Genomic DNA, 11,209 nt, shown 5'->3' on the forward strand with positions numbered 1-11,209 from the left:
ATTTACCAATTCTAAAAACTTGAAGGACCCAGTGACCAGAAACAAATAGTTCAATTCATTGACTAAAATACTTCCTTGTTTTAATAAGTTAGTTATCATTGCGAAACGTACATTTTTTGTTGTATTTATCCAACACTTGTATGGTAATATCATCCAATACATTTCAAAATGCTGTTTGTGCATTTTGTATTAAATTACAACTTCATTCCAGACAGGACTAGATACAGATCACATGTAAAACAGATCATCTTCTAATCAGAAATGCATTCATTTTAAAACACAATACTAACAGAAAAAAGATTGAGAGTCTGAATAACATATATTAAGTTATATATATCTCTCTTTACATAATTGTGTACAGACCAAGTTGAACCTCCAGGTTAGTGAAAAGTAGTACTAAATTATACTGAACAATGATGCTTGACCTTTCTTTAGAAAAACAGCTGAAAAGTACGTATGTCAAACAAGATGAAACTCAATTATTTAAATCAAGATTTTCTGCTTGCTAATTAAATTGCTTTTATTTAAATTGATTCACCCTGTCAGTTTAACTAGCCCTCATTGACCAAGCCATCTTACTGGTGATTGTTTTGTGACCCTTCCCTCAAATGAGTTTGGATAATCTCAGCATGATAGACAAGACTATCATCAAAATACCGGGTGACAAAGGACATCCCCCTCAGCATCCCGAGCAGGCTGATTCACGACTGAAAGGGCTTAGAGCCTGAGGCCCAGATTCTAAATACCCTTTTTGGTTTTTAACCTGACCCTTGTGAATTCTCATGTCACCTCCAGACAGGATCCCACTAGGCTACAATCATTTCCCAGTAACTGATGGGGAAACTCACACTACTTGCTTATGTCTTTTGAGAGAATAACTGGAGGCCACCAGGGCTATCTCCAGCTTGGACCATACTAATAAACAAGGGATGTCAAATGTGCAGCCTGCGGACTGGGTCCAGCCATGAAGCTGTGTCATCTGGCCTGCAGGGCTTCCAGAGGGGCCAAAAATTCAGAGACAGGATGAGCAGGGCCCACCGCTAAAATCCCAGGTACGGAGCCTGTTGAGGACATGTGTTGGGAAGGGGGCAACAGTGATGTTAATCCCTGCACGACTGCTGCTACCACTTGTTCCACCACCGTGTCCAGACCTCACCTGCAAGGAGACCTGCCAGGTTCGTTTAAGTTTGACATCCCTGCAACAAACCATTAAAGTTTCTCTCTCATCTCCAATGCCTCAAGGGCCTAGAACTGCCTTAACTACATCTCCTATTTTGGGCAATCTTGCAACTGGTTGTATCTTCGCCAATCCCTTCCAGATCAGTTTTTATGTTATCTTCCCATCATTGCGTTGGTCTACCTCAAGGTCTGATACCATCCACTTCATCTTCCAAAATTAGCTTCACATGCCTTCTCTCACTGGGTCTCCAGATGTGCTCTGCCCCTTTCATTCTCTGCACTCTTCCCTTGATCAGGACATCAGGTTAATCCATATTGTCAAATTCAGACAGAGCTGGTGAATGAATCATCCACCACAATTTTCTGAATAGACTATCAGCTAAATGGGGATTTATTTACACATGTCTCTTCCACTCACTCTGCTGGCTTAAGAAATCACCCAGAACCTGCTCAAGTTAATGGATGTTTTTCTGTTGGTCTGAATGGACTTTGGATCAGTGCTTCTATCACATCTACCGGATAGTTATTGCAGGTGGAGGCCCCAGAATAGATCCCTTCATCGCCCACCAGCTCCAATACTCTCCATCCGGTTTTCAGTATCATCTTCAGGTGGCAACTGGTCGACAGAAACTTTTCTCCACAGCATTTCCAGTTTGATCAGGGCCAGGACTTAGGACTTCTGCGCTCCAGGCTGAGCTGGAATTCCCCGGGGACTGCAAATCTTTCGTTCCCATCGACATTGCTGGGGGTTGAAAATATCCAGCGTGTCTCAAGCCCAGGGCCCGGGGCCAACAAGCTGCATCACCCCTAGCGAATGCAGCCCGGAGCGAGGAAGTCAAACAGCCGGCCTCTTGAAAAGGGAATGTCTGTTTCACGGCCAATAGATGTGCACAGGCGGGTCCAGGTGACGAGAGCACTACGCTGGATGACATCAGCGTGCCAATAGATGACATCACAACCTTCCACTGGGGCATCCAACGACCACCTTACCCCCCGCCCCGGAGCATTGTGGGCCCCTCCACAGGGCACTCACTCGGCGCCGCGGAGCATTCTGGGTAGCACCCGGCCATGACACCTCTCCCCCACCTCCCTCCGCCATGCCCCAGCCACGCGGCCCCATTGGCCGCCTCCCCCCGTGACGTCTGTACTCCACGAGAGGGCACGACCCCGCCCCAGAGCCGCGGCCCTTTTAAGGGCTCGGGGGGCGGGGCCTGGCGTGACGTCTCCCCAAGTCTCCCCGCGCGGCGGTGACGCGGCCCCGGCGCCCCGCCCCTCGCGTGCGCGCTCCGCCGCCGGCCGCAGGCCCAGTCAGCCGCCGCCGCGCCGGGGAGATGCCGCGGGTCTACATCGGGCGCCTCAGCTACCAGGCGCGGGAGCGCGACGTGGAGCGGTTCTTCAAGGGCTACGGCAAGATCCTGGAGGTCGACCTCAAGAACGGGTGAGCCCCCCCCCACCCCCTCCTCCCGGCCGGGCCGCCACTGCGCAGGCGCGGCGAGGCGGGGGGGAGGGGCTGGCACGTGGGCTGGGCGCTGCCCCTGCGTCGAGGCACCGCGGGGGCGACCCGCCTTGGTACCACTCGGCAGCGGGGAGGCAGGTTTAGGTCTCCTTTCCTGACCAGGGGCAGCCCTGCACCAGAACAGCCAGGCAGCGATGGTGCAGGTTGTAGCCGAGGCAGCGGCGCTTGGACGGCTACATCAGATCTGCTCCAGGCTCCAAACGCTTCAGCACCGAGCGCTTCCCTCAGAAGGAGTTTGGGGGAAGTTGGGAGTAACCGTGAAGGGGCGTAGGATCGCAGAAGGGAAGTTGGCAGTAGCTGGAGGATTGACCACCTGTGTTGCTAAGGAAGTCTCTTTGACTACAGGGTCCCTCACTTTATGGTGCGCGTGCCTCTTGGTGATGCGTAGGAGGGGCATGCGGGTGCATGTGCACCCCTGAGATTGGCAGTGCGCCCGCTGCCAAAAGCACTAACGACTCAACCGGCAGTTGCTGCTTGCCACCCACCCCCACCCTCGCTGCTGACGCTGCCAGCTGTGTCTGCGAGTGGTCCCCGATCGCCGCTGGCCGTCGCCGATGCTGCCGGTGGCATCTGCGGGTGGTTGCCAACCACCGACTGGTGCTCACAGCCGCCTGCGGAAGCTCCGTGCTTGCCGCTGACACGGCTGCCGCCACATGCAGGCAGTCGCTGTGCTCCCCCAGCCTCTAGGGCCATGCAGTGCTTGCACGTGCGTTCCTGAAAGCCAGCACATAACTCAAATTTGTATCAAGGGAACCCCTTAGAATGTAACAAATTGGGATACGTTCCAAGACCTCAGCTGTGCTGACCCCCAGACCCATTTCTACCACTTTTACAAGACAGTTTTGGGACTCGCCAACAGAAGCAGTACGCACAAGCACAGGGCACCGTCATCATGGGTTTGGCAACTACAGAAATGTGTGTCGCAGACAATGAACGAGCACAAATCCACACAGGAAACTATATTTTGGTGTGCGTCACTCCCACAATCCACTGCACAAAGCAGCTGACTGCAGGCTTCCACCACACCAATCGCATAAGAGTGAATTTTCCTCACATATAATGAATTTCTGGTATAAAAAGGGTCATCACATAAGAGCTAATTTGCACATACAGAACCTGCATAAAGCGAAGGAAACCTGTAGTTGAATGGATTCAGCTTTAGTGCTTTTTCTAAGGTTAACTGAACTTTTTTCTTCTTTAAAAGTTTTCTTTAACTTAAGTGTCTATCGCGAAATAACTTTCAGCAGGCGGTTGTTGATGTTGTTGGATTTAAAACTGCAGCTTAGCAAAAATCTACTTGAAAAATAACATTTTCTGTCTTTTTCCCTGGGATAATCTTTCACGGTGCTTTTGTCAGGAACTTAATGGTTTCCTTTATTTGCCTTTTGATCCTTTCTATATAGCTTACTTTTAGCAGTGGTCAGCAAATGATTAAAAATTACTGAGAGCTGTTTGTGACTTACGAGATTCGTACAATTTTCTTCCAGAAAGTTGTGGGTTATTTTGAATGCTCAACTTTCAGGAGACTAGCTGTCCGGTATTTTAGCAGCTATTGGTGAAGCTAAGTTGAAAGGCATGGGCAGAAAATGAAACTGGACTACTATGTGCCAGAGTCCAGATAGCTTAGTTGAATGGTGATCCCCGCTAATTAGTAAGGCTTCTAATTCAGTAAATTAAAACCGTGTTTACATTTGGGGGTAGAAATCTGGTACGTTTAGAAGTTTCCAACTCACAACTTTGCTTTTTAAGCTTCCATAGTCACCTTGCTGTTACTCAGAGTTGTACTAACAGCTAAGCCCTGCACATCAGACACATACCATTTAGGTAGTTGGAAAATTGGACTTCAGCTAAGATCAAGACCAGGTACAGATATTACATCTTTACCGCTGTAAGTGATCATTAATGGTGCACCAATATATTGGATTAGCACTGATAAAAGGAAAATTGACATTATTGGCAATCAGCCTTTTTTTTTGCCAGGGCAGCCAGTAATGTCACGGATAAATATTGTGTGCACATGGCCAGGAGTGCAGCATCTGGCTAGCAAGTCTGTGGGGTGGGTGGGGAGGGGCAGATCAAGACCCCTATGGTGAGGGAGGGAGTGGGGCTGGGGCTTGGGGCACTGCCCAGCTAGGGCAGGACATGGGACGGAGCTATGGGTGGCTTGTCTGGGTGGGTGGCAGCTCTGTGTGCACATGCCCCCCTAGATTTGTGTGCAGGGCAAGGACAGGCTGCCTGCTGCAGATTTAGGGCCAGGGGCTGCACTGACTTCTTCCTGGGGGCTGAGCCAGGCCTGCACTCAGGGTAGGGTGGAGGGGGCAGTGGTGGTAGCATTGGGAGGGGGGCTATGGGGTGGCTATGGTGAATTTTGGGGTGACTAGCCCTCCCCCATGGCTTCCCTGTCAGCGCTGCTGCTGCCACCCACCCCAACTGCAGCCACACCTCAGCCCAGCGCCCCTTCCTTCCCCACCCCCAGCCCTGGGTTGGGAAGAGGCTGGTGCAGCCCCTGGCCCTGAGCCTACGGTGGGCAGCCCACCCTTGCCTTTCATACAAATCCAGGGGGCCTGTGCCCCCTATGCCTCCCCTTGGGGTGTATGCAGTAATCGGGGCAGTGCCCCCATGCTCCATCCCACACTCTGCCCTGGCTGGGCAGTGCCTGTATCTGTCCCAACCCCACTCCCTCCCTCACCAGAGAGGTTTGATCTGCCCCCATACCCCACCTCCCCAATTTACCTGCCAGACAATGCTCTCCAAGCTGCCAAGCTGTGTATCAGCTGTTGGATCAGTATTGGCCAATTTTTGACTGGTTAATTGCCCGTCAGTTTCAGACAAAAAAAAATCTTTATCTTGTACCCCTAGTGATCAGAAACCGGTCTATGCCTGTAGCAGAACAGAAGTTCGGAACGCACAGACTGGTTTCAAAATGGCAGAACCCAATCTAAGATCCCTCCCCAAACCAAAAGGTGAATGTTTGATATGTTCACTGCCGATCTAACTACACTGCTTACAGAAAATTGCATAACTTGGATCGATTCCACCTTAGGTTTTTTGAGTGTTTGTACTTTGCCCAAGTGTAGCAGGCCTTTTGGCTCAGATCAAGTGTAGTTTAGTAACCTAGTCGCGTTCCCCTCCTCTCCCCCATCCCTCGATTGTTAGTCCCTCGCTCGGGCGCTTTGTATTTCCATCTCAGCTTTGTTATCTTTTTCCTGGATTCCCCATCCAAAACATCTACTAATAAAAGTCAATCTGCTCTTGTAAAACGTGCACACAGTTAAAATTCTAAGAGCCAGAAACTTTCCTTTAAAGGGGCATGGATTTTAATTTATCAGTTAATTACTCAGAAGCTGTTGTTTTGTTTTGTTTTTTTCACCTGTCCTCCGTGTGACAACCTCACAAGTATTTATGGTTTTGTCATCACAAAACTCCAGTAAGGTAAAGAAGCTTTGTCCCTGTACAGATGGGTTACTGGGCATAAAGATCAGAGGTTTCAGATTTCAGCATCAAGAACTAGGTCTCTTGTACTTGTCAACTGAATGAGTGGTTTGACTTTCAGAGATGGTTGGTACCCATTGACTTCAGTGACAGCTACTTGCATGGAAAGCACCTGTTGAAAATCATATCTGTTGTAAGTGTTATTGAGTGTTGCCTAGTATATCCATGTAGTCAGGGCTGTCCAACTGGCAGCCCACAGGATGAATGTAGCCTGCAAGGCGTTAAGCTACAGCCCGTAGGTTCCCATCCAGCCACAGCTCCTCCCACAGCCCCTGGAGCAGCAGCAGCCAGGATGCTGGGCTTCCCCTCTCTCTCTCTGGCTTTTCCTGTCTGCCAGCACCCCAGGGAGTGGGATGGTACCAGGGGAACTTGTAGCATGGTGCAGTGGTGGAGCCCTTGGCCAGGGAGCTGGGGTGGGAGCTGCCAGCATGCTTGGTATGGGAAGGTCTGCTTGTTTGCTCAGTGCAGGGGGGAGCTGCTGGCTCTGTGCAGGCGGAAGGGCCACCTGAGGGCCCATGGTTCATACTAGTGTGGCCCCCAGGAGGTACAACCCCTGCTGGGGCAACCTCCACAACCTGTAGGCTCCCAGCTGCTTAGAAGTTGGACAGCCCTGATTTAAGTGACTTGGAAGTAACTTTTTCTTTCTTTTTAAGAAAACATTCTGCTTCTTCCTTTATTTTCTGCTTCATTAATGTGGACATATAGAAGGTGACTTATTTTTTACCCTAAATACAATAGGTGTTCAGTTTATTCCTTCCTGGTTTTGTTGGAAGACAGAGATGCTTGTTTTGAACTCCAGAACTTTCACTGAAGGAACAAGGGTTATGGGCTTTCTTTTTTCAGGAATAGTAACTAGTTACTGAAGTTGAATACATGTTAAGTTTTCAACAATCTGAAAATACCTTCCCTGGATAACAGCCCAACTATCACTCTTGTGGTTCTCATGATCTGTTATTAGTTATGAATTGGCTGTCCTGCTCTGACAAGGCCCTCTGTTCTCACCTTAAAAGCAAGCAGGAACAGTCTGGTAGGCAACCCATTTTTGGGATGCCTTTATCCATCATAAAGCTAAAAATAGGTCTTTCCTGCCTATTGTGCCCCATCTTTCCCTTATTTGGCAAGGTGCAGTTAATTAAGAGTCTGTCTCTAGCTGTATGGTGATGGTTTTTAAAGAACCTGTAGTCCAATGTTCTATTCTTAAGTAAAATCTTTGACATTTGGTGGTGCTAATCTATTCATAAAAACTTCAGTTTTTCCTGGTAGAACACCCAGGTAAGAGTTATAAGTCTCTGGAACAGGTGCCAGTTTTGAAAACCTGGCTGAATTTAGTGGTTCCGGAAATGTATATAAAAGCTTCTCTTAAAGGACCAGAAAACAATGTGGGTGTTAGTGGAGCTGTTCCTCTTCAGGTATGAGGCAAGGTGTCGCCATTCCCATTAATACTTTGCCTTTTCTATATTAGCAGCCAGTGAGAAGGCTGGTGAAAGCCAATTTTTTATTTTTAGTTTTTTGTCATTAACTTTGACCTGGCGAGGAACTGGATTGGAGCTCCCTGCACCACACACCCAACCATATCAATCACTGACTGTAAACAGGCACTTGTACATGAATCAGTATTCTAAAAGTAAAATGCTCTGAATCTCTTATTAATTCTGAGATCTACCTAGTCACTTCAGGTAGCTTTTGGGGAAATAAAAGTACAGTGTTTAGGAAAAACAGCCACACTGCATGGAGAGTCCAAACTCTGAGAGTGTGAGATACCCTGTAGCACCAATTTGGAAAGCTTACTGCCTTATGATCACTTTGAAAAGTAATGATGTCAGCAGTTAGTTTGTATTAATGAAGTATGTATTGCTCTGTGACCTGGAGAAGAAATGGGAGGCTTTGGCTTAGACAGCAGTTAGGCTATATAGGAGCTACAAAATGATGGTTGAATTCTATGTGTGTTTATACTTCTGTAGTACGTAAGTACAGATACCTTTGATATGTGTCACAGCTTGTACATGCCCTACAATATGTGGACAACATGAATAACTTAGTTATTGGGATTTGTTGTGGTTCCTACTTCCTCATTTTGTTTTGGATGTTGGCACAGTGTGTCTTCAGAGTTTACTACTTGGACGAGTCATTATAAACATATGTCCTTATCAGCATTTCTCTTTCCTGTTCCTTTCCAGTTTGCATTTTGTCTCAATTAGGCTATAAACATCTGGCAGGAATCCTCTTTTTGCAGTGTGCGCTGAACAGGAGTAACCCTTGGTCCTGAATGGGGCCTCTGCATGTTATCTATATATGAATATCTGGGTACCTAACAAAATAAGCATAGTTAAGGTAATATCAGAAGTGTCATGTATTGGGTGTATTTTGAATGCGCACAGTTTGCATCAGTAAAGTGCTAGTGATGCTGTCTAACATTTAATATTAAAACATCTTTTTTACCAGTGCAGCATTCCACTTCTCTACATCACCAGTCGTGCTTGGTGCCATCAATGTAGCTGTGTTTAAAAGGGATGGAAGACTACAGTTTCTGTACCTTGATGACTGACTTCAAAGAGAAATCTCAGCCTTGTGTGCAGAACTCCATCTATCATGGTCTTCATCTCATCAGTCCCTAAGTCTAGAAGTCTCAAAAAAAAGTCCATTTTGACACCGATTTCCTGGATACAATTCATAGGGGGCATTTTGGACTCAAAGATAGCTAGGCATATTAGCCTCAGGACAGCTTTAATGTCCACCCTCAGCCAACAGCTTCACATAAATCTTAAAACACCAGTAAGAACTCTGCTGGGTCACAGGTCCTCCTGCTTGTTCATTGTGAAGTTAGCCAAAGTGTACACACACTGCATGCATGGCTGGTAAAATCCACTTGCCTACCGAGTAGGCACAATTTGGTCATGTTCCGTTAGTTAAACAAGATGGTCTGTTCTTGTTAAACAGGAAGACCAACAAGTTGTGCAGAGATGTTCCTTTCTTACCGTACCTTCCAACCAAGCCAGTAATGAATATATTACTTTTGGGGCCCGGAGGATGTGCTTAGACCATTTTTAAGTATGAGACAAACAGACTTGCAGGGAAACTTGTCTCCACAAAAACAGAGCTTGGTGAAGTTAACAAACTATTCCAGTCCATTCAGTTCATGACTGATACACAATTGCCATGATTGAGCTTCTCCTATATATGTAGAACATCTCCACTGTGCCAAGATGCAGTTAGTTGGGAAACTGCTACATTCAACATTGGATGTTTCTTGCAGCAATTAAATTTCCATGTCGGCAGACAACTCTGGAGGACAGTTTGGGTCATCTTCACTGGAGTATAGAGACAAGTGACCCTTTAGTAACTACGTCAGTTTCCAAAAAATAGCATTATCCATCAATGAACCTGTTTGTAAAAATAGGAAAAAGACAAGTCAGTTTTTTTGTCTCGTTCAGAACTAGAGTCCTGAATCACTTCCACATTCATTTAATGCAACAGTTTTACTGCTCCCAAAGATAGTTAAAAAGATCAGATAAGCGAAGGTCACGCTGATGATCTGCACTTGGCCATGGCAGTTCTGTTACCTAGAGCTGATACAATTACTCATCCATCCTACAAAACTGGTGTCTCTAATTCCAGATGTGTTGCCTCAGACCAAGGGAACCATTTTCCACATGAGCCCATCCTTCAAACATCTGACAACATGTGAATGTCATCTTGGTTACAAGTGTTTTGGGATGCAGATGTCTACTGTTTTAAGTCATCTGTTCTCACTAAAGACTTCTGGTACTGTGTTAGTTCTAGGGATATATCTTATAACTTTTAAAATTTTTCTCTCCTCGCTATAAGGGCATGGTAATATTTGTCACCTCTGTCAAGAGCCCTTGCAGCAGCAATTCTCAACCAGGGTAGGTGCTTTGAGAGTCTTTCAAGCGTGCCACGGGGTAGCATGCAATGTTAGCATTAAAAACATGATTCACAAGATAAATCCAGAGATTTCAAATAGGAATTCATAGTGCCAAAAATGTTCTAATCTGTTGTGGTCTTAGTTCTTTGCAGCAGAAAAACTGATCTAGTTTTTTCCATAGTCAAAAAAATTAGTGAAAACTAAGAGGTGGCATTTTCCACAGGGTGCCTTGAGTCCAAAAATTTTGAGAAGCATTGACTTAGGGTTCTTATTAAAGGTTTTCTACCAGGACTGTTGCCAACACCCCACTCTTCCTCTCCTCCCCATATGTAACTTCAGTTTTGCTTGTGCACCTCAGAGATCCCCTCTTTGAGCTCTTAAGGCATCATAGTCTCTCTTAACTGTCATTTCAGATAGGAGGTGGGTACGGGTATACATGTTCACAAGGAAGGCAAGTCCTGCAGACAGATAAACTGTCTTACTGGCTACACCCAGTGTTTCTGCCAAAAGTGATTGATATGTAATGCTATGTACCTTCTTTCCTAAATGTCATGCTTGAAGAATCTAAGCTGTATGTCCTCCTTGTTTGTGTGGGGCCTTAGCTTTTTGCCTTCAGGGCTTCCCTGAGGAGCCCCTTCCCAAACAGATGAAAGGCCTTCTACCCAAAGATTATCTAAATGGATTTTGGGCTGTATCAGACTATTAGGAACCAGGGATCCTCCAGCTCTAGAGTCTGCTCCATTAGCATGCAAGCTGTTTCCTTGGGAAGCATCCCCAGGGTCATCTCCCAGCACTCCACCCATACTCTTACTAAAGCTATTCATTAGTGGGTGAGTCCAGAGCAGGTGCTACTTTTAGCAAAGCAGTTTTATATGGGATGTTTCGATCAGTTCACTGCTTGGATTATGAAAAATAGAACGTGTACTCAGACAAACACTTGTGCAGCACCTGGCAATTTCTTGTTGTGTTTTGTTTGTTGCACAGCCCTGCCTTCCTTCCTCTCGACTTTGGAATCCTTTGGAAAACCGGATTCTGTGCTGGAGAAAGAACTGGGTGCTTTGTGGTTGCACTCACTGCCATCTCTGTCTCATACAGGAACACGAGGGCATTGCAGCATGTGTGATCTCTTTCCCTTCTTC

At 46.7% G+C, this 11,209-nt stretch overlaps 1 protein-coding gene across 2 annotated transcripts in view; it reads left to right on the plus strand.

Annotated features, from left to right (window-relative positions):
- Positions 1-2,432: 2,432 nt before the first annotated feature.
- SRSF4 (serine and arginine rich splicing factor 4) overlaps positions 2,433-11,209 on the plus strand; it is a 21,597-nt gene continuing 12,820 nt past the window's right edge. Inside the window, exon 1 of one of the 2 annotated variants that reach the window (XM_019547658.1) lies at positions 2,433-2,617. In XM_019547658.1, coding sequence (XP_019403203.1) covers positions 2,511-2,617 — 107 coding nt within the window. In that variant the 5' untranslated portion in view covers positions 2,433-2,510. The remainder of the gene's footprint in view (positions 2,618-11,209) is intronic. The other variant, XM_019547659.1, reaches the window with a different exon arrangement.

This window comes from Crocodylus porosus, unplaced genomic scaffold, assembly GCF_001723895.1.
Source record: "Crocodylus porosus isolate Cpor-Errol unplaced genomic scaffold, CroPor_comp1, whole genome shotgun sequence".
Classification (NCBI taxonomy): domain Eukaryota; kingdom Metazoa; phylum Chordata; order Crocodylia; family Crocodylidae; genus Crocodylus; species Crocodylus porosus.